At 47.1% G+C, this 23,378-nt stretch overlaps 1 protein-coding gene across 3 annotated transcripts in view; it reads left to right on the top strand.

The window, feature by feature from the left end:
* The window catches only part of WASF2 (WAS protein family member 2), a 92,253-nt gene extending 69,798 nt beyond the window's left edge, over positions 1–22,455 (top strand). For 2 of the 3 annotated variants that reach the window (XM_025376055.1, XM_025376064.1), the window contains 7 exons: positions 7,387–7,521; positions 8,044–8,197; positions 10,365–10,482; positions 11,507–11,637; positions 13,770–13,925; positions 16,523–17,037; positions 18,339–22,455. In XM_025376055.1, the coding sequence (XP_025231840.1) occupies positions 7,387–7,521; positions 8,044–8,197; positions 10,365–10,482; positions 11,507–11,637; positions 13,770–13,925; positions 16,523–17,037; positions 18,339–18,496 (1,367 nt within the window). In that variant the 3' untranslated portion in view covers positions 18,497–22,455. The remainder of the gene's footprint in view (positions 1–7,386; positions 7,522–8,043; positions 8,198–10,364; positions 10,483–11,506; positions 11,638–13,769; positions 13,926–16,522; positions 17,038–18,338) is intronic. The other variant, XM_025376071.1, reaches the window with a different exon arrangement.
* The last annotated feature ends 923 nt before the right edge of the window (positions 22,456–23,378 follow it).

The raw sequence follows: 23,378 nt of genomic DNA, 5'->3' as shown, positions 1-23,378 counted from the left end.
TTGAGACGGAGTCTCGCTCTGTCGCCCAGGATGGAGTGCAGTGGCCAGATCTCAGCTCACTGCAAGCTCCGCCTCCCGGGTTTACGCCGTTCTCCCGCCTCAGCCTCCCGAGTAGCTGGGACTACAGGCGCCCGCCACCTCGCCCGGCTAGTTTTTTGTATTTTTTTAGTAGAGACGGGGTTTCACCGTGTTAGCCAGGATGGTCTCGATCTCCTGACCTCGTGATCCGCCCGTCTCGGCCTCCCAAAGTGCAGGGATTACAGGCTTGAGCCACCGCGCCCGGCCGTAACAAGTGTTTTTATAGTCAGAGTACACATCTCAACTATTTCTCTCCCCTCTTCTTCACTGTGGAGTTATTTAAGTTCCTTGGCCTAGCATTCAGGACCCTGCAAGACCTGTCTTCCTTTCTAGCCTCATTTTTAAATTTTTTTTATTTTTGAGACAGAGTTTCGCTCTTGTTGCCTAGGCTGGAGTGTGATGGCGCGATCTCGGCTCCCTGCAGCCTTTGCCTCTGGGTTCAAGTGATTCTCCTGCCTCAGCCTCCCGAGTAGCTGGGGCTACAGGTGCATGCCACCACACCCAGCTAATTTTTTTTTTTTTTTTTTTTTTTTTTTTTGAGACGGAGTCTCGCCTAGGCTAGAGTACAGTGGCGCCATCTCGGCTCATTGCAAGCTCCGCCTCCCAGGTTCATGCCATTCTCCTGCCTCAGCCTCCTGAGTAGCTGGGACTACAGGCGTCTACCACCATACCTGGCTAATTTTTTTGTATTTTTAGTAGGGATAGAGTTTCACCGTGTTAGCCAGGATGGTCTCGATCTCCTGACCTCATGATCTGCCCACCTCAGCCTCCCAAAGTGCTGGGATTACAGGCATAAGCCACTGCGCCTGGTCAGTTTTTTGCATTTTTAGTAGAGACAGGGGTTCACCATGTTGGCCAGGCTGGTCTCGAACTCCTGACCTCAGGTGATCCACCTGCCTCGGCCTCCCAAACTGTTGGGATTACAGGCGTGATCCACCATGCCCAGCCTTCACTTTAGTCTTTTAAAATGGAAAAAGGGGGCCTGGCACACTGGCTCACACCTGTAATCCCAGTACTTTAGGAGGCTGAGGCACAAGTATTGCTTATGCTCAGGAGTTCGAGACCAGCCCTGGCAACATACTGAGACCCTATTGCTACAAAAATTTAAAAAGTACCCAAGTGTGGTGGTGCACACCTGTAGTGCCAGCTGGTTGGGAGGCTAAGGTGGGAGGATCGCTTGAGCCTGGGAGTTCAAGGCTGCAGTGAGCCATGATCATGCCACTCCAGCACTGGCCAACAGGGCGAGACCTTGTCTCAAATAAATTAATTAAATAGAAGGAAAAAGGAAAGGAAAAAAGAATGAATTATCACCTACTAGTAGTTCTCCTGAGACAGACCATGCTGTCTCATATTTCCAGACAGTGCTCTTGCTATCCTCCCTGGCTGAACAGCCCTTGCCATCTTTGTCTGCCTGGCTGCCTGTAGCTAATCCTTCAAGGTCCAGCTCAGGAATCTTCTCTTCCAGGTTGGGCTAAGAGTGCTCCTCTGAGCTCCCATTATATGCCTGTATTATCCTATCACATTATATCACAAATCACCTATGTCTCATACTCAATTAAAAATTCTTGACTGGGCACAATGGCTCATGCTTATAATCCCAGCACTCTGGGAGGTTGAGATGGGAGGATTGCTTGGGCCCTGGAGTTTGAGATAGCTTGGGCAACATAGTGAGACCCTTTCTCTACAAAATATAAACTAAATTAGCTGGGTGTGGTGGCATGCGCCTGTACTTCCAGCTATTTGGAAGGCTGAGATGGAAGGCTGAGGTAGGAGGATCGTTTGAGCCCAGAAGGTCAAGGCTGCAGTGAGCTGAGATGGCGCTGCTGCACTCCAGCCTGGGTAACCAAAAAAGAAAATTGTTGAAGGTAGTAATCATGTGTTATTTGTCTTTGAACTCCAGTGTCTACCTTGTGTAGTACCTGTCACCCAGTAGAAGCTCATTAAATGTCGAATAACTCACGCCTATATATCTCCCACTATTCCATGCTATTGATGCACAAAGAATGTAGGAATGGAAATAATACTTTCTGTGGGTAGTGGGGGCACAGGTAGGGATAGGCAGGGTCAAGGAAGACTTCATAGAAGAGGTTACATTTGAGTGGGACCTTGAAAGATGACTGGGATTTCATCTAGCTGAGAGGAGTGCAGGGAAGGGTTCATATGTGCTTCAGGCTCATGACCTTGGCCTCATGTGCATTGTACCTGGGTGGAACTTCTCAATTTAGTACTGAAAGACTGATTATGGAATGGATAAAGCATAAAACTAAAAATCCCACAGCCATAGATTGCTCCGTGACAGCACATCCAGAATTCTTATTTTTTTCTCAGAACAGTGAGATGGCATTTCGCATATTCGGTTGCTGTATCTTAGAAAATACAGGCACAGCCAGCCAGCACTTTGTATCAGTATTGTGGCCACCCAGGAGAATGGAACCCCCACTTGGGTCATTAGAAAATCAAGCTAGATATTAGGTTTCTAACTGACTGCAGTGTGGGTGAGGGGGTGGGGCATGCCATTGGGGAGCTCCAAGACTCCCACTCAGACTTCAATAAGAGCAACTTCACATTTTTAAAAATCAGTTTTACCTGTTCTACTTCCATGTAACATTTCATTTGAAGAGTTCTGCTAAGGAAAAAACAAAAATTGAAGACTGCTTCCTAGAATCTTTTGCAAAATGTGGTATCTGTTATGAATGTTGGATAATGATGGATATTGGGTCTCTCTTGGTAATCTGAATGAGTGAAGTTTAACTCTGAACAAGACACTTTGGTTTTCCCTAGTTCAATATCACATTTCTGTTTTCAAAAGTTGGAGTAAATTTTAGCACTTGAAGAATAGAGACTATCAAATTACTAATTGGAATTATATTTAAAATTTTCCTCTAAACTTAAAACTTAGGATATTTAGGCTGGGCACAGTGGCTCACGCCTATAATCCCAACACTTGAGGAGGCCAAGGCAGATCACTTGAGGTTGGGAGTTCGAGACCAGCCTGGCCAACATGGTGAAACCCCTTCTTTGTTAAAAATACAAAAATTAGCTGGGCATGTGCCTGTACTTCCAGCTACTCAGGAGTCTGAGGCAGGAGAATCTCTTGAATCCAGGAGGCAGAGAGGCAGAGGTTGCAGTGAGCTGAGATTGTGCCATTGTACTCCAGCCTGGGCAACAGAGCAAGTATCTATCTAAAAAATAAAAAAAAAATGTTAAAAACAAAAACTTAAGGTATTTAGAATTTACGCTGTTTTGTTTGGTTTGGTTGTTGTTTGTTTGTTTGTTTTTTGAGATGGAGTCTTACTCTGTCATCCAGGCTGAAGTGAAGTGGTGTGATCTCGGCTCACTGCAACCTATGTCTCTTGGGCTCAAGCAGTTCTCATGTATCAGCCTCCTGAGTAGCTAGGATTACAAGATGGTATGCCACCATGCCTGGCTAAGTTTTATATTTTTAGTAGAGACACGGTTTCACCATGTTGGCCAGGCTGGTCTCAAACTCCTGGCCTTCAGTGATCCACCTGCCTTGGCCTCCCAAAGCGTTGGGATTATAGGCATGAGCCACCGTGCCTGGCCTTAGGTATTTATACCATTAAGTCATGTAATGTGGTTGAGGAGTATAAGGAAGAATATCATTGTAACAACTCACATTTTTAGCTCACTTAATCCTTATGGTAACTTGATGGGGTAGTATTATCCCTACTTTACAGATGAGGAAACTAAGGCTGGGAGATTGTGACTTGCTGACGAGTACACAAGTATAAATAGAAAGAGCTGAGACTTTGATTCAGATTTTCTGATTTGAAGTCAACTGCTCCTTCCATGTCTCATAGTATAGTTCTAAGTCTGCCTCAGGCCTGAGGTGATGAGACAGTGGGGAAGCCCTCACACCACTTCACTTCCTCTTAAAATAGAGATCTTATAGTTACTAGTTTTATATGTTGAGGTTCTTTGTAAGATTTTATCTTGAAAACCACTGTGCCACACAGAGCCTCTACTTCTACTATCACTACCCTCTTCACTTAAGGACCAGGAAATCCTAGGTACTCTTGGTGACTCTTTTGGTGTAAGTTGATTGGTATTTTTTTTTTCCCCTCCAGAGTAGCTGGAAGATTAATTGATATTTTTCTTTTTTTTTTTTTTGAGGCGGAGTCTCCCTCTGTCGCCTAGGCTGGAGTGCAGTGGCCAGATCTCAGCTCACTGCAAGCTCCGCCTCCCAGGTTTACGCCATTCTCCTGCCTCAGCCTCCCGAGTAGCTGGGACTACAGGCGCCCGCCACCTCGCCCGGCTAGATTTTTGTATTTTTTAGTAGAGACGGGGTTTCACTGTGTTAGCCAGGATGGTCTTGATCTCCTGACCTTGTGATCCGCCCATCTCGGCCTCCCAAAGTGCTGGGATTACAGGCTTGAGCCACCGCGCCCGGCCTAATTGATATTTTTCTTTTTTCTTTTATTTCATTTTATTTATTATTATTATTTTTGAGATAGGCTGGAGCCAGTGGCACGATCTGGGCTCACTGCAACCTCTGCCTCCCAAGTTCAAGTGATTCTCATGCCTCAACCTCCTGAGTAGCTGGGATTACAGGTGTGCGCCACCACGTGCAGCTTTTTTTTTTTTTTTTTTTTTTTTGAGATGGAGTCTCGCTCTGTCACCTAGGCTAGAGTGCCGTGGTGCGATCTTGGTTCACTGCAACCTCTGCCTTCCAGGTTCAAGCGATTCTTTTGCCTCAGCCTCCTGAGTAGCTGGGATTACAGGTGCCCGCCACCATGCCCAGCTCATTTTTGTATTAGTAGAGATGGGATTTCACCATGTTGGCCAGGCTGGTCTCAAAATCCTGACCTTAGGTGATCCGCCTACCTTGGCCTCCCAAAGTGCTGGGATTACAGGCATGAGCCACCATGCCTGGCCTAATTTTTTTGTAATTTTAGTGGAGGCAGGGTTTTGTCATATTCCCCAGGCTGGTCTCGAACTCTTGGCCTCAAGTGATCTGCCCACCTTGGCCTCCCAAAGTGATGGGATTACAGGCATGAGCCACCACGACTGGCCTTTTATTTTTAACAGATATTTTTTAGCTTGGTTTATTTTCCACACATAATGTTGCATATTTCTCTGTTTTAGCCTTCCAAACACAATTTTCCATTACCTAGACAAGCATGATACAGTATGGCTTTTGTAGGAACTTAGCCATATTATGAATAGGGATCAGATAAAATCCTCAACCTGCAGAGTAGAAATGCTTATCAGCTGATTTGAGTTATTTGAGCCCAGGAGCTTCCCATAATTGTTTAGGTCACAAATGATCAGTATGCAAGGACTTGCTTCTTCCTTGATTAGAAGTCCTTATTGACTTAATAAGCAATTCAAAATATGCAGTTGATTGGTCTTATCCCCACTCTTCAGGTTGTACTGGGAAGGTGAGCTGCAGTTCACCCTGAAGGTGTGGTTTTGGCCTTTCAGGCTATTTTTTCCCCCTCAAATATGGACTAAGCATAAATGTAGTTTCGAAGCTAGAAATTAAAGCCTACTTTAAATAGTTCTCAAAAAAAATTATCATTTGATTGGGCACAGTCTCTTATGATTGCCTTCACCTTGCAAGAAGCTCAGATGGTAGGTGCGCAGTGGCTCGTGCTAGTAATCCCAGTACTTTGGGAGGCTGAGGTGGGCAGATCATCTGAGGTTAGGAGTTTAAGACCAGCCTGGCCAACATGATGAAACCCTCTCTCCACTAAAAACAAAAAACAAGCCGGGTGTTGTGGCAGGCACTTATAATCTCAGCTACTCGGGAGGCTGAGGCAGGAGAATCACTTGAACCCAGGAGGCAGAGGCTGCAGTGAGCCGAGATTTTGCACCACTGTACTCCAGCCTGGGGGATAGAGCAAGACTCTGGGGGGGGAAAAAAAAAAAAAGCTCAGATGGTATATTTATTCATATGCACTACTTTTCATTCCTAGTAAGAATGTGCCTGTGGCTTGGAATGACAATATAGAGGTAGTGTCAAATTGCTGTTATGTTTCTTTGGCTGCAGATTCTCCTTGCATTCCAGGGTTGAAAGTACGGAACTTTTCTTTTTCTGAAAAACAAGACATTGTGGAAAGAGACCACTGGTATGCTGCTTTTCAGAGAGCTTGAAAGTTTCAGCTTTTCACTTGGTTCCTGAGATGTAGATTTGAAGGATTGTAACCTAGAGCAAAGACTTTGAAAGTTGTAGGTGACAAGCTGGGCATGGTGGCTCAACACCTGTAATCCCAGCACTTTGGGAGGCCAAGGTGGGCAGATCACTTGAGGCCAGGAGTTTGAGACCAGCCTGGGCAACCTGGCAAATCCCCGTCTCTACCAAAAATACAAAAATTAGCCTGGCATGGTGGTGCACATCTTTAATCTCAGCTACTCGGGAGGCTAATACATGAGAATTGCTTGAGCCCAGGAGATGGAGGTTGCAGTGAGCCAAGATCATGCCACTGTACTGCTGCCTGGGTGACAGAGGGAGACTCTGTCTCCAAAAAAAGAAAAAAAAATTATAAGTTATAAAACATAAAGTAACCTTTCTACTTTATGTTTGTACATCTCTGCTATGGGTTGTTGATAAGCTCAGGGCCCCTCACATTTAACACACTAATCATAGTTGTTCACTGTACTTTCAAGGCTCCATTGAGGAACTAATTTCTTTTCATGTTAATTTTAGATACCTAGAATGTCCTCTAAACTCCCAATCTGTTTTTCAGAACCATTTTATAAGGTACTTTTACAGAACAATAAGAGGCTAAGGGCTATGGGCAAATGTGTAGTGTTATTTTATTAGTTTAGTTTTAGTCTCACTCCGTCACCCAGGCTGGGGTGCAGTGGCTTGGTCTCAGCTCACTGCAACCTCCGCCTCCCAAGTTCAAGTGATTTCCCTGCCTTAGCCTCTCCAGTAGCTGGGATTATAGGTGCCTGCCAGCACACCTGCCTAATTTTTGTATTTTTAGTAGAGATGGGGTTTCACCGTGTTGCCCAGGCTGGAAATGTGTAGAAATATTATCTGTTCTTCCAGGCTTAATTTTTTGCATTACACCTTTCAGTTTTATTCAGCCTGTTTTGAGTCTCATGACTGTTCACATCTGTCAAGAAGACTCTATTAGTTATAGAACATATGCAGACTTCCTAAACTATGAAGAGTATTTCTCTAAGAGCAGTCATCTGCATATAGCCCAAACCGTCTTAGGGTATGTGTGTGTGTAGTATGTGTTTGGTGGTTAGGGAATACAATCTTTAGTAGCCAGTTTTTCTGACCATTTACATTACTTCTATGCACTAGTGACTTGGTTTCTTTGCTCTTTCCAGGTAAATATGCAGAGGACATTTTTGGAGAGCTCTTTACTCAGGCAAATACCTTTGCCTCTCGGGTAAGCTCCCTTGCTGAGAGGGTCGACCGACTACAAGTTAAAGTCACTCAGCTGGATCCCAAGGAAGAAGAAGGTAAGAAAGCTGAGCTCAGCATTTGTAGGCTTTGCTGAGCAGTTTTGTAGAATTTTTTTCCCCTGATTTATTAAAAAAAAGTGAGGGGAGAAATCACAGAGACCTATAGAGTTCTGCTTTGAAGTGACACAAGCCTGAGTGCTGGAAAGAACCTTTTTAGCTCCACCACACCCTCATGCACTCCTTTCTCCCATTCCCCCAATTCCTTCTTTCTCAAATTTCCCCTCCCTCAATCGTATTTTGCTACCATAAAAGTACTTGGAAGATTCATTCCTCCTAAGGAGAGGCCTGCTAGATCTGGCCACATAGTAAACCTTTGTGTTGCCTCATTTTGTTCAGTCGTGAAATGACTGGGCTGCTGACAGCCTTGTGGGGCTTCCCCAGAGGGGGAGGGAAAAAAAGCCTGACTGCAGACAGCCGCAGCCAAGAAATGCAGCAGCTGAGGCCTCTCTGACTGGTGTGACTCAGTGTTTGCTCAAATAGCCTGTCGTCCATTTTCTAACGCCTTCCATCTTCTCTCAGTGTCACTACAAGGAATCAACACCCGAAAAGCCTTCAGAAGCTCCACCATTCAAGACCAGAAGCTTTTTGACAGAAACTCTCTCCCGGTGCCTGTCTTAGAAACATACAATACCTGTGATACTCCTCCCCCTCTCAACAATCTTACCCCTTACAGGTAATGGCTGGCTAGCTCCTCCCTTTTTCAACCTGTGGTTTAATAACACTAAATTGTCTTCTTATCTGAAGCAGTTGTTTACATGAGAGGATTGTATCTAAAAGCTTACTGCCTACCCCAAAGTTGTCTGTGGCAGCAGAAACTAAAATTTACCCCATAAACACTTGTCACTTATTATTGTTTGGTTTCTGAAATTCACAGTGAATGTAATACATATTGAAAGTTTACTGTAACCATAGCATGCTACAGAGTTTAATTTCATATAAACCAGGTCCATCTTGGATTCCATCCAAGGAATTTAGTTATTATAGAACCAAAAGGACTTTGTTACAAGGCGGTCCTACAGCATGGATCCCAGGGGCAACATTCTAGCAAGGCTCCCACTTACTTGGAAACCACTAGATTACCAGATGTTTGGGTGTGTTAGTGGGGCCAGCCTCTTGGACTGGCTGCTCTGGGCCCAGAGGGGTCTTTCCAAAGCTTAAGGAGTAATTGGCATTCTTCCAAATGAGCATCGTTCACTTTGTTTTGAACATCCTTTGGACATTTCCTTCTGAAAGGACCTACTCTGTTGTCCCTGGACTTGAAAAAGAACGTAGCCTTATAGACAACTTAAAGCCCCTCTCCTCTAGTGGTTTGGTAGTATTGTCATCCTGCAAAAAACCACTGAAGAGGGACAGAAGGTGAATATTTATCTTGCTTACATCCATACATATCTTTGGAGCAGGTAAAAAGTAATTACAGATAGCTGGAGGCGGATGTCTTCTATCAGACGTGTACACTGCAAGGTAGAGTGTGTGTGTGTGTGTACCCATGTGAAATTCAAGGACACCAGTCCAATTCAGGGAGCCTTCTCACACAGATACAAAGTACATGGCATCTGTCCTTCATTTTACTGTGTAAAATTATGTTTGCCCCTTGGCTTTCAAAGGGACCAGCACAGCAGGACAGAGGTTTGACTCTGCAGCCTCCATTATTGAGTCTAGTTGGGTTTGGGCAGAGGAGTTATTGGGCAGAAAGGGGTCATACAACTGATAATATTGTAGGGAGTATGACGTAGGGTTTGTGTAGTGGGATTAGATAAACAAATGATATTACGAGAATTTTTTTCTTCAGTTAATGGTATTTTTCTTTTTAGCATATAGTATCAGAATTAGCATGGCCTCTCAGTTATCTGAACTTGGCCCAACAGAAATTAGTAGTGGTGTATCTAACTCAGGAGAAGATGTAATATAGAAATTATTAATGTTTTATTTTATTTGGAAGCACTTTCTGTGTTGTGATAGGATTGGAGGGCAGGGAATAGAATTGCCTTTCCATTTCTTTTTAGTTCAGAATAATGTTAAGATAAATGTTCACTCCTAAGCACATACTTTCTGGATAGCGAGAGGACCTTATCCATGCCAAAGTGCAAGATTCCAACCAGGACCGTTGAGTCTGGCAGATAGCCCTTATATGGACACTCAATAGTTTACTCTGTCCCACTGGCACAGCCACTAATTAGGAACTGGTGATTAAACCTTGTGGTCTTAAAACAGCTGGCCCTCTTTTCTCACTGAAGCCCCCTTGTGGTTGGGGTGTGTGTGGATGCTGAGCTATTCTAGAAGGGAGCAAGAAGGTGGAGTGCTGTGGCTGGTTTTCTGTGTGTGCAGAGAAATAACAGCCGTACACACACACTTTTCATGTATATATGTGTACATATGCATACACATGAACCCCCATATGTGTACACAGGTTTCCGGTGGGTAGGAAGCTACTGATGTTTCCTAAAGAGTCCTGCGGAACTGGTGGGAAAAGAGGAACCAGTGGTAGAAATCCCCTCTGATGTACCAGGATATCCGAATATCCTCAGGGAGCTCTCTGTGGCCATGCAGATCATTAGAAGTAATCAGGATCCCTGCTGCTATCACCTGTTCTTGCCCTGACAATGCAAATTCATCTACCAGGAATTGAAAGTAAGGCTAAGGTTCTTTAAAAGTCTGATAAGTAGAGAGGTGCCATTCGGGGGCATTGAAATGCTGGTATGGGAGAGGAGGTATGCAATCGATTCAAATGACTTCTTGATTCCTTGGTGTAAAAACTGCTAACTGGTAGGTGTTTGGAATATTGGATTTGGTTGGGAGCTCATCTGTCTACTGACAGCTACTTGTCTTCATTTCTATCCCAGGGACGATGGAAAAGAGGCACTCAAATTCTACACAGACCCTTCATACTTCTTTGATCTTTGGAAGGAGAAGATGCTGCAGGACACCAAGGATATCATGAAAGAGAAGAGAAAGCATAGGGTGAGGGGAAAGGGGCCTCTGTTCTCCACATCAGTAGGCACGATTGTGGAGGGGGATAAAAAGGAAGCCAGTCTTATGTGAAGTAATCATTTCGAGTGGCTGCTTGCTTGGATGCCAGGTGAAACTCTTAAAAAAATGTGTCCACACCAAGCACAACCAAGATGAAAGTATAAATCACACCAAAAATGTGTTTGTTCCCCCCAGTGCTATTAACAATTGAGTATATTCAGGCTGAGTTTTAGAAATTGACTTTTCTATTCACCATTTATTTCTCTTGCAATTTGCACCTGACTCTGCTGGACACTCAAGCTAGGCTAGTCCCTTCTCCGCCAGTTTTGCAGCTCATTTCTCAGAGATCAGCACAAGGTTCTGCAGTGTTTGATTTGCAAAAGGAGCAGTTTAATGCCTTCACTACTGACTGGGTGGGGCTAAGGTGGGGGGATATATATGTAGGTTTCGGAGATTCTCCCTCCCCATAGACTCTCCCTGGTATGTATGTGACCTACCAGTTGCAACCTCAGTCCCATTAGCATGGCTGCTAGGAGGCCCAGGAGAGTGCCAGGGGCAAGAGCAGCTGCACAGGCTGAAAAATTCTTCATTGGGTTTTGTTTTGTTTTGTTTTATTTAAACTATTTTCTTATATATGCCCCAGATAACTGCAGGTCTCATTACATCTCATCTCTCTTGACTGACCTTTGGAGCCAAGCAAATAATAAATAGCTGTTCACTAACTTCTAGCAATTAGAGCTTTTCAAAAATATGAATGAGTTATCCAAAGAGGAAGTGGGGTTCCCGTTGCTGGAGGCATTTGAGTGTGGGATTGAGCAAATGTTTCACCCAGGGATGGTTTGGATTAGATGGCCTCTAGGTCACTTCAAACCCAGTAATTCTATAAGTTCTGTAGTTATTATGTGTTGTCTAGGCAAATCATCTCTTAGATATGCATCCATGAAGATGGGTAGAATTTTAATGAAGAACTTTGGAAAATGTTCTACAAAGACCTTCCTGTTCCTTTTCATTATAGAAAGAAAAGAAAGATAATCCAAATCGAGGGAATGTAAACCCACGTAAAATCAAGACACGTAAGGAAGAGTGGGAGAAAATGAAGATGGGACAAGAATTTGTGGAGTCCAAAGAAAAGCTGGGGCCTTCTGGGTAGGTAATGCTTTTGTACTGTTGGTAGCATTCTTTGAAGGGAGTGGGGACAACAGTCTGACAGCTCTGGTGTGACACCTTTCACACCCCCTGAAGTCTGTCTCTGTGGCTTAGATCAATACCACTGTTAATCAGCTACTTTAAAGTGCATCCATCTGGTGATTAAAATTTGCTAAATAAATCAAGAGACTCAGCAATTTAAATGAGGTGACTGGAGGGGTCTGGAAAAGAAAGCCCATGACTCCTAGTGCCCTTACTCTGCGAGACACACATCTAAGGGCCCCAGAGAAAAGACTGGAAAGGGAAGAAAAGTGGTCTTGGGAATCCTTTGCCTCCAGAGCATTGATTTGAAGGTCATGCCTAAGAACTGGGCATTTCACTCTCAGGGCTGGGGAGGGCCAGGCAAGAAAGCTGTTCACATCACCAAAGCAACTTTTCAGTCAGCCTTTGTCAGTCTTGGGAGAGAGGCTGGCCAAGGGACTGAATGCAGACCTCATAGACAGTGTGGGAAAGGTTGCTCGGCCAGTATTGAAGCTATATATCTCTGTGGAGAAATAAGAGGTGTCAGTCTGACCCCATTTCCCAATACCAAATCACACTGGAGGTTTAAAGGGGGGAAAAGATGGTTTTAAAGGTTGGTTTGATGCTTATCCTGGTGTCTGACCTGGTTGACATTCAAAGCCAAGTCACCATGACTGCTTGGCATGAATGTCGCCCTGGTTTTTTCTCTAAATACATTGCATCATGGCTGTCAGAGAACCATGCCAGCCTATGCTGGGTGTCTAGGAATGATAAAAGAAAAGAGTTGAGTTGTTCTTGCTTTTAGAAATAACTCTACCATGAAAATCTCGACTTTTAAAAATCTTGACACTTCTGACACTTGTTCTTCGTGGATTAAGAGATCTGTTTTAAAGAGTGATGAAGATGGTGAAAGAAAAAACGAACCTTTTTCTCTACTGGGAAATCAGCCCTGAGGGTACCTTCATTACCTTCACCTCCCAGTAAAGGGGGCCATTTTGTTCCATGGACCCCTTTTCACTACTGATTGGGTGGGGCTAGGGTCAGTAGCACTGTTCAGACAGGCACTTGTCATAGGTTCAGTGACTCTAAGGCCAGAAGCTTGTGTGTTCAGAATGCCAGCTACCCATGTGTGTCTTTTATTTGTGGAGTAGGAAGATGAGGATTTGTCTCCCGTTTTCCTGTTGTCCAGGCGGTTTGGAGTTGGGGCTTCATGGTTAGTCTATCTGGACATGCCTGTTGGTGAACCTATAAAGAGACGTGCCAAGGCTCCAGGGCTCCAGGCCTTGGGGATTTTCCACATCAGAGCATCTTTTGATTCAGTTAGTTTCCTCCAACTCTGTTCTCCCTGGGGTCTGTTTTAGATGAGTTCTTTAGACCCCAACAATAGTGGAAAGAGGGGGAAGTGGAGCAGAGCAGGCCAGATTTTGTTAGCTGATGCTTGGTGTATTTGTGCTTGTTTGAAGTTTTGTTGTTGTTCACCCAGAACAAATTCACCCAAGGCCCAGTGCACTGAGGGACAGGTTTTCATGAGGCAAGCCCTAGCACCCTACTTTAATCGTCAGCTCATTTTGTTTGATAAGAGACCTGGCAGAAAGACCACACTTACTACCACATAGCACCCTGCATTCATCCTGAGCTTGATTTTGCAATCCAGTGCCTCCTTGGCCTTCCAGCTTTCCAGAGGCTTGCTGACCTCAAAATCAGGCTGTGTGCCAGTCACGTGTTTGCAGCTCACTAGCCTCTGGGATTTGGCTTCACCCTTTGCCACAGGACTTTGGGATTCAGGTATATCTGCACCTGACACTGGGGAGATAATTTAAAAGAACTGCTGGGTTTGATAAGGCCAACACTGGGCAAGGAGCAGTTTTGATAATCTGGGTTGAATCCTGTTACTACAAACAATTCAGCAGAAATATCTGGGATATATTTGACAATAGAATATTTAGTCTTAAAATAAAATTTCAGTGTAACAGAAAATATGTGGGAAATATACCTATTTTATTTCTCCCTAATAGCTTTTGTATCAAATGCATTTTTGTAGTACCTTTTAAGAAGAAAAAACCCACTCAGGCTCTTTAAATGACAGTTTTTGGCATTCGGTTCATTGACAGGTATCCACCCACCTTGGTGTACCAGAATGGCAGCATTGGCTGTGTTGAAAACGTGGATGCAAGTAGCTATCCGCCACCACCACAGTCAGACTCTGCTTCTTCACCTTCTCCTTCCTTCTCTGAGGACAACTTGCCTCCTCCACCAGCAGAATTCAGGTAAATAGTGGTACCTACTCCATCCACTATCGGTGGTTATACACTCAAGAACAAAAGGATGGACCAAGAGCAGTGGCTCACGCCTGTAATCCCAGCATTTTGGGAGGCCAAAAGTTCAAGACCAGCCTGGGTTACATAGCAAGACCTCATCCCTACTAAAAACCAAAAAAATTAGCCAGGCTTGGTGGCACACGCCTGTGGTCCCATCTACTCAGGAGACTGAGGTAGGAGGATCGCTTGAGCCAGGGAGGTTAAGGCTGCAGTGAGCCATGATCATGCCACTGCACTCCAGCCTGAGTGACAAAGCAAGACCAAAAAAAAAAAGAGTTAAAACCCTAGGTCAGGATCACTAAAATAACTTCAAACAAGACTGTCTAGATCATAGAAATAATTAACACTCTATATAGATGTTGCTTCATTCCCATTGGAGTCCTCTTTTGAGATAAGTACTGTTATTCTGATGTTATAATGAGTAAACTGAGGCACAGGGGGAGTCAATGAAATGACCCAAAGGTCACAACCAGTAAGGGCAGAGCCCTGATTGGTCAGTTGGACTCCAGAACCTATATTCTTAACTACTCCTGTTTAGCCTAGACTCAAACAAATAGAAGTTACCACCTTCTTTCTTGTTTTTTCCTTAACTTTATTTATTTATTTTTTTATTTTTTAATTTTTTTGAGACGGAGTCTTGCTCTGTCGCCCAGGCTGGAGTGCAGTGACCAGATCTCAGCTCACTGCAAGCTCCGCCTCCCGGGTTTACACCATTCTCCTGCCTCAGCCTCCCGAGTAGCTGGGACTACAAACGCCCACCACCTTGCCAGGCTAGTTTTTTTTTTTTTTGTATTTTTTTAGTAGAGACGGGGTTTCCCTGGGTTAGCCAGGATGGTCTCGATCTCCTGACCTCGTGATCCGCCCGTCTCGGCCTCCCTATTTGTTTATTTGAGACAGAGTCTCTGTCACCCAGGCTAGAGTACAGTGGCGTGATCTTGGCTCACTGTAAGCTGCGCCTCCTGAATTCATGCCATTCTCCTGCCTCAGCCTCGCGAGTAGCTGAGACTACAGGCGCCTGCCACCACGCCCAGCTAATTGTTTGTATTTTTAGTAGAGATGGGGTTTCACTGTGTTAGCCAGGATGGTCTCGATTTCCTGACCTCATGATCTGCCCGTCTCGGCCTCCCAGAGGACTGGGATTACAGGCATGGGCCACTGTGCCGCACAGGCCTTTTCCTTAACTTTAACTCATCATGAAATGAAGTGGTACAATCCGCTCTTCAGGAAATAGTTAGCAGATACGTTGCCCAGTTGTCTAGGAACCTAGCATAGAGTCACTTCCTCTCTTAGTGCTTCTGGTTAGTTTCACTGCTATGTTGAATCTCCAGAAACAATGAAACAAAGGGAAAAGGGGGATGAAACTCCAAATTCGTCCATTTTTATATTTGTCAGTGTCCCTGGCAGAGGTGTACAATGGAAGTGTTAGGCAGTAATGACTGAAAAGAGATCTGAGAATTGTTCAGATTGCACTGTTTTCTCCGTTACTTTTGTCCCTTCTAATGCCTGATAAATGAGAGCTTTGAAAGATGCACTTTTCTCTTTGGATACTGCTTAATTAGAGATTGAATATGTTGAGGACCCCTCAGATGGAGACCTAAAGCAGTGCTGCCCTCCTCCTCTCCCCTCGTTCTTCTTGGCCCTAGAAACCATTAATCCCAAATCTCCTTCTGCTTCCCAAATCACTTCCTGCTGGTGGCCCTGTCAGATGCAGCTAAGACTGGAAGGTCTGTGGAAAATTCCAAAATGGCTGCTTTTCTAAGGCGTAGCTGTTAGTGCAGGGCAGATACAAGGGTGGAAAAAGAAAACCTTCTGCTTCACACATGGCCTGAGACCTTGCAGCTGCAGCCAAGCAAATCTGATCCCAGGAGAGGTGTAGCCGTAATCCTCTTTCAGGCCTGGGTCAAGAGTCTGGTGGCACATTCATTTCCCATCTCTGCGGATTCTCAGATTGAGATTCATTCTCTCTCAGGATTTTCCCACATGAGCACTGAAGATGCATTCACCTAAATCTATATCCCACTCAGGTGTGGTCAGCCTGGCTTGGGTTTCCTGCCCTCTCCAATGCTGGTGAATGTTAATAGCCTGAGAAACAGAGCCTAGTGTGTGGGTGGTGTTTGAATTTTTATTCCAGTTCTTTCTTGCATGCACCCTTAACCTGGCTCCAGGATTAAATTAGCAACTGCCATGGACCATCCTTCTTAGAGAAAGGGAGGGAGGGTGCCTTCCCCTTAGAGCTGGAAAGGCAGAGGGGTCTGAGAGATGTCTCAGCTAGCCCTTACCTGATAGAGGAATCTCAAGTCCACTTCTTTCGGGTAGTTTTACTCAATCTGGCTATCCTCCTCTACTGGTGGGAAGCTCATTACCTTACAAGGCTGCTTATTTCATTATTTGTCTGTTCTGACCATCTGTAGGTTTTTCTTTCTGTTTAAGCCAAAGTGAAATGGTATAGTCAACCAAGATAAACCTCGGCTTATAGACAAGGCTAACTGTAGGTAGGTGTTTGCATTCTAAGGGTGATGGTGAGTCTTTTTTCTTTGGCCTTTTAGTTACCCAGTGGACAACCAAAGAGGATCTGGTTTGGCTGGACCCAAAAGATCCAGTGTGGTCAGCCCAAGCCATCCACCACCAGCTCCTCCTCTAGGCTCTCCAGCAGGTCCTAAACCTGGGTTTGCTCCACCACCTGCCCCTCCGCCACCTCCGCCTCCAATGATAGGCATCCCATCTCCACCACCACCTGTAGGATTTGGGTCTCCAGGGACGCCTCCACCACCCTCACCCCCATCTTTCCCACCTCACCCTGATTTTGCTGCCCCTCCACCTCCTCCTCCACCACCGGCAACTGACTACCCAACTCTGCCACCACCTCCGTTGTCTCAGCCAACAGGAGGAGCACCTCCTCCTCCCCCTCCTCCTCCTCCTCCGGGGCCCCCTCCTCCCCCTTTCACTGGTGCAGATGGCCAGCCTGCTGTACCACCACCGCTTTCTGATACCACCAAGCCCAAGTCCTCCTTGCCTGCTGTGAGTGATGCCCGTAGCGACCTGCTTTCAGCCATCCGTCAAGGTAAATTTCAGTGGTGGGTCTGGGACTATGGAGCCTTGTCTTTCTGAAGCTGGGATGATTGATTGGGGGATGGGTGAAGGGGTCCCTTTGCCCTTCCCAGGAAACAGCTTTCATTGGGTGGGGAGAGATTGGGACATTAGGTCTGGGAGCAGCCTGAGAAAAGGCTTCACCTTGAAAATATGGAGATTGAGATTTCTTTCCACCTTGGTTTAAAAGTAAAGGATTCTTTTCTTTTTTTTTTTTTTTTTGTTTGTTTGTTTGAGATGGAGTCTCACTCGGAGTGCAGTCAGTGGTGCGATCTTGGCGCACTGCAAGCTCCGCCTCCCAGGTTCACGCCATTCTCCTGCCTCAGCCTCCAAGTAGCTGGGACTACAGGCGCACACCACCACGCCCGGCTAATTTTTTGTATTTTTAGTAGAGACGGGGTTTCACCGTGTTAGCCAGGATGGTCTCGATCTCCTGACTTCATGATCCGCCTGCCTCGGCCTCCCAAAGTGCTGGGATTACAGGCGTGAGCCACCGCGCCCGGCAGTAAAGGATTCTTAAGCTGGGATCTTTGAAGTCCTTGGAAATGTATGCTTATGCGTGTTTGCATGCATTTTTTTTCTTGGGAAAGGATCCCCATTTTTCATCAGTTTCTCTGAAGGGTTTTGTGCCTTCGAGAAAAACAAGAATCACTGTCCTAGTGGGCCTTTGTTCAACTGGACTCAGCAACCCCCAGCCTTCTTCACTGCTCTGCCCTTCGTGTCTTCCTTCCTTGCCCCCTGCCCTCTTTCTCACCCCTTTTTTCTCCCATTTTCTTTTATCTCCTCTTTTTCTCCTCTTCCCTCCCCTCCCCTCCCGCTTCATCATTTCACCCTCCTGGAACATTGGAGCATTTGTTCTATCAAGGGGCCAGGTGTGGTCCCAAGGGGTTATCGTGGTTTGTTCTGTTTGTGATCCTCAAAAAACTTCTAGTCTAGAGAGGACAGTCTATGGCAGCTGAGCCCCATTATAATTGATGGAATTGGGCAGGCTGAGGATCTGCTGGATGGAATGTGGTGCCTGCTCCCCACTTCAAAGCCTCATGAGAAGTCTTTACCAGCCTGAAAGTGTGTAAACCAGAAAGGACAGCAGGCTGCCTTTCAGACACACCTCACCAGTTTCATACACTCATCTTCTGCTTTTCCATAACAACCTTCTTTTTCTCTGTCCTTTGCAATACCCCTTACCCACTGGTGGCCACTCCCCCTTACCCAGTTCCAGATGGATTCCAAGGCTGAGGACACGCCTTCCTCACCCCTCTGTCTCTTTGCCACCAGGTTTTCAGCTGCGCAGGGTTGAGGAGCAGCGGGAACAAGAGAAGCGGGATGTTGTGGGCAATGACGTGGCCACCATCTTGTCTCGTCGCATTGCTGTTGAGTACAGTGACTCAGAAGATGATTCCTCTGAATTTGATGAGGACGACTGGTCGGATTAACGCTTTCTGCCTGTTGTCCACCTTCTTTTTCTTTCCTTCCTACCTGCCTTCTTTGATGCCAACCCCAACAGATCCGTAGGGGAGAAAGGGGAGGAAAAAAGTAATTTTAAGGGGCCAAAGCTTTCCCTGAAGCAACCAAAGATATATCCAAGTGCTTCCTCCAAATCAACATGTATTTCCTCTCCCCATTGTCAGGCCCTGTGGGGCTCCTGAAGTTCAGTAGCTGGGATGTTCCCTCTTTCCTTCAAGTGCCTGTTGCATATTGAAGGGAAGGAGAAATCCCAAAGCAGATTCCTTTGATCGGGTTTCCGTTGGAGATGGGGCCTTCCCTTAGGAGCCATATTCAACTACAGTCTTCTAAAACCCGTGCCCTCAGCCACTTCAAATAATGCCAGCCACTCTCTGGTTCTAAAGCAAGGGGAGTGGCCTGAATGGACACAGCTGGCCCCTTTCCTGTGCCCTGAAAGGGCAGAGCAGGCCAAAGGCTCCAACGGCCAGACTGCCTCACCCTTTGCCCTAATCAGCAGGGTGGGCCTGCCTTGTGCTAAACGATCTCTTATGCCTGGGATGCCCTTTATTCCAGAAGGCATCAAGCCTCTAAAGAATGTCTCACCTCCTCTGCCCAAAAATGATGCCTTTCTGTAGGCTGGAGTTGTTGCCTCCCTCCCAGGATCCCTTTGGTGAGTATGGTGTTCAGGATGCACCACCACCACCTCTAGATGCCTTCAGGCAACACAGCCCAGTTTTAACCTCTAGTATCCATGACCAAACTGTCCCTGACACATGAGAACAGGGGCCTCTTCTGGCTGTCAGGAGCAAAGCCTGAAGACTTGGAGCTGCAGGACTGGAAGAACAGTGGAGCCCCATGGGTCCCACCCTTTAAGGGTGCTGAGGCCTAGAGATGGGAAGTGACTTGCTCAAGGTCACACAATTGGATAGTGACATAGCTAGAGCCCAGAGTTCCTGATTCCAAGTCACCTGTGCTTTCTGGGACCAAAGAATGGGCACCTACTGGAGTCTGGGCAGAGCTTTCTCGGCTGTATTGCTACTCCAGACCTCACCATAGGTTAGGGTCCCAGTAGGAGGGCTCAGGGTCTGTGCCAGCCCTGTCAGTGCTGCTCAAACCTTCATAGCCTCTCTTGTCATTCTTTGTTGCCCCTTTTCTGTCACCAACCAACCACATAGCCTTGGGACCAGCCCTTTTGGGGGACCAGAAGTAGTGAGAGAAGGAGGGGGATAGGCAGCTGTGACAGGTGCTGTTTTCAATTCCTCTGCAACTCCTCCCCCTTTTATTTCCCCAATTTAAACAAAGATTCTGCCAACTGTGGAAACTTCAGTTCCTCAGGCTGCCAGCCGTGCCGGTACCTGCCTTGGGGGGCCTGGCAGCCGTGAAGTAGGCTGAAAGGCAGAGGGGCTCCAGGTCCTGTTTCCAGCTCCCCTCACTGCACACGGTGAAGCTCCCTCCCTCCCTCCCTCCCTCCCTGCTTTTCGCAGAGCTAATACACAGGTGCTATTATTCAGAAAAAAACTGGTCAGCTCTAACCAACAGTGAGGCTTCTTCTCTTCTGCCCTAACTATTGTGTAGCCTCGTATGCTGAAATCGGCTTCTGCTGGCTTCTCCGGCTTTCAGAGCCCTGAAACAAAGAGAAACAGGATCTGTCCCTACCCAGCACAGCAAATAGTCGTAGTAATTGCCAAAGCCCTCGTAAAGCCCTCCGGCTTGAGGGGAGAGTGTAGTCATGGGTTCTGCTTCTGTGCCCTTGCTGGCCGCTTCCCCTCTGCTTTCTTTCCTGGAGCTCAGGGTGTGGGGACTGAGCCTGTAGGGGCCAGGATGCACTCCTGCCGTGGCCACTCCCAAGTGTGCCCTCTTCCCTCTCTCCAGATCAGGTGTCTCTGGCACAGGACTTGGCACCAAGCTCCATGCTGAGACACCAGGCTATGTGGACCCCCACCTTGTTTCCCAGCCTGCACCTTAGAAGCCGAAGGCGCTTTCATCAGAACCCTAAAATGGCCGTTGAAGGCGTCTGGGCCACAGCCCAGCAGTAGCTAGAGAGGCAGGCAGAGGGCAGTGGTTCTCCCAAATAGGAGACCTGGGGCCTGGCCAGGCCAGGGTTTGGACCTAATGGCTTTGACTGAATTACCCCCATCCTCCTCCTTTCCGGAAAAGGGAGAGCTAGAGCCACTCACTGTCATTCTGCTCTGACCTTGAAGGGGGCGGTGTTGGCCTGCCTTCTGGAATGGACTGAGTCCATCGTGGAAAGGACTGGGGGCAGGAGGAGGTGGGGAGGGGCACTGCCTGCGGAAGGTAGGATTAGATCATTAGCTCAGTGACCTCCTAGGGTTTCGATGTGCTGTGTTCTCATCCTACAGCTGGTTTGGTAATGATCTGCAAGTCCCGGAGAGCAACAGCACAGCTCTGCCTGACGCTCTCATTAAAATCTATGCAGCCAAGCTCGGCACTTTGTAGCAGCCGGCCTTGCGAAGCCTCCTCAACTCGGGGGGCCGGGGACCCAGTGAGCTGAGAGGCCCTCTGGGCTCCACTTATGCATATGCACCAAAAAAAAAAAAAAAGGCTTCTTTAGACCTAGAGCCCTTTAAGATGATAAAGGACCCAATGCAGGTAATCCTGTTTTTGGACTCACGTAACACAGAATGCAAAGTTTAGTGATTATTTAATCTGGGCCTAAGCTAGTGAGAGTATGGAACAATGGACCATAAGGACTCCTAAGCTCTGAAGCCAAGGAGTTTCCTCCCTTCCTGGTTCACCCCGCCCAGGGGACCTGCCCCCATTCCTGTGGCCCTGGGGCCCAGCTTCCAATAGTGTCAGAAGCGACTTGTGGCTTTGCCTTGGTTGTGAGATGGGTACATTCCAAAGGAGCAGCTCGGGGGAGGAGGCAGGCTCAGCCAGCCCTTGGAGGCTCAGAGCAGCTGGCCCAGGCTCCAGCTCGCCTCTAGTGGAAGCTCGAGCGCCCTCAGAAACGACCCTGGCCAATGTCACTGCATAGCCGAGGCGGTGTTGTCAGGGCTAATGTGAAATCTCTTCCCGTGGCGCCGATCCTCCGACTCTGCAGCGCCAACTTGGACAGATTGAGGTCTCTGTGGTTTTGGTGACCCTGCTTAAGCATTCCCACCGTGTCCCAGCTCTGCTCTAGGACTACCTCCCACTGTGGCCCCTCACCTGACCTCAGGGCATGGGGAGGGAGGGAGCCAGTGCTCCAAGGCCAGGGGGCTTTGCTCATGAGAGATTGTCAGGCTTCCTGGAGGCATCAGGCTTTGAGCCCTGCTGGGGTCCAGCTGACCTGGGACCAGGTGTCGCACAGAGATGTGCCTCATTGTGTGCCTCCTGCCGTGTTCACTTCAACTGTGCCTCAGTGTGGGTTCACTTTAACCGTGCCTCAGTGTGGGTTAGGGAACAATTTTGTTATTGTATTAAGTTTATTCAGTTAATTCACTTGAGGAACTAACCAAGTTTTACTTTCTGTCTAGAATGATGTACATGTAGTAGAGTAAGCCATAATGCTCCCGAAGTGCCTTGCTTTCTCTGATACAAACATATTTATAAGGACATATTCCAGTGGGTTCTTGGGTGTGTTTGCCACATCAAGATTTTAGGGAATGCGTGTATGTGTAGTAGGGACGCTGTTTGAAAACAGGCCCTCTTCCCTTGAGGATGGGAAAGGAGTTCTTCAGTTGGAGATCTGGGCAGTGGGTTAAGCCAGACCCCTAAAGTGACCCTTTCCTATTCTGCCCTGTTCTTCTCAGACCCTCAGAAAGACATCCAATTTTTTTAAAGCCCTGTAGCTCCAAGCCTGGTCTTACTTGCTTCCCTGCCAGGCTCATCGTGTGTATACCACCTTTGCGCCCCATTGACCTGAAGGTTCCATGTAACTGGATACACATGAATACTTAAATGCCAACATTTTAAATAATTTGATAAAGTCTTTGTAGCCACTCAGCCACCTCTGGTGTTTGTGGTATTGTTTTAATGGGACAAGAGATTAGAAGGAAGTGATACTAATAGTCACAGGTGGTGGCCAGAGCTCAGGAGGGGGCTCCAGTGTGGGTGGGCCTGAAGGGCAGGAGGCTTTTGGGTGCAGAAAGTGCACCATGTGCAGAAGGCTGGAAACCATTTCAATTTAGGAGGAGACCCAGGTTGGAGGGCCTGCAGGCCCAGATACCCAGTCCCCTTCTCACCATGAGAAAGGGGGTGTGCTGGGGCCGCAGGAGACTGGCAACTGTTTGCATCAAGCAGGAGAGGAGTACAGGCTGAATGCTGATGCTGCGCCCAACATCTGGCCGGCATCTTGTCTGCCTTTCAGACCCAAGCAACTTACCTTAAATAGAACGATTTACAATGGAATCCGATAAAAGGTTTAGGCTGCTGCATGCCCCTTCTGCCTGAGGAAGGCGAGGGGGCTGGGTTTGTATTCTGACCCAAAAAATGACCTACCCAGGAAGCAACGGTTGTTCCAAGCACAGCTGCTGCGGGTAACTGTCCCTGGGGGTAATTTATGAGCAGACACCCAGTTCCGGACCCAGCAGACACAGTGTAGTGGCCCCCGGGAGAGGGGTGGGAGCAGAGTTGGTGACTCTGCGGGTCACGCCTGCTGTTCGGAGAGTCACCCACTGGCGTCCCAGGAGAGGGGGCAGAAGTTTTGAATTGTCAGCAACTGCTGCGCCAGCCGCTCTGAGCTCATCGCTGGAGGTGGTGGTGCAGAGAAGGGGGCCGCGGAGCCAGTTCGCCCCTGCAAAGCCCCTTCCCTCCACCCGTCTGCTCAGGCCTGTGTTTAGTCAGCACTTGGCTTCCCAAGGCCAGTGACTGACAGGCAGCCAGACGCCCGCCCTGGCAGAAGACAAAATGGTGGTTCGGGAGCCGCCCTTG

The sequence above is a fragment of the Theropithecus gelada genome, chromosome 1 (genome assembly GCF_003255815.1).
Source record: "Theropithecus gelada isolate Dixy chromosome 1, Tgel_1.0, whole genome shotgun sequence".
Lineage (NCBI taxonomy): Eukaryota > Metazoa > Chordata > Mammalia > Primates > Cercopithecidae > Theropithecus > Theropithecus gelada.
The sequence above is the reverse complement of the archived record's forward strand: the minus strand, read 5'-3'. Positions and strand labels throughout refer to the sequence as shown.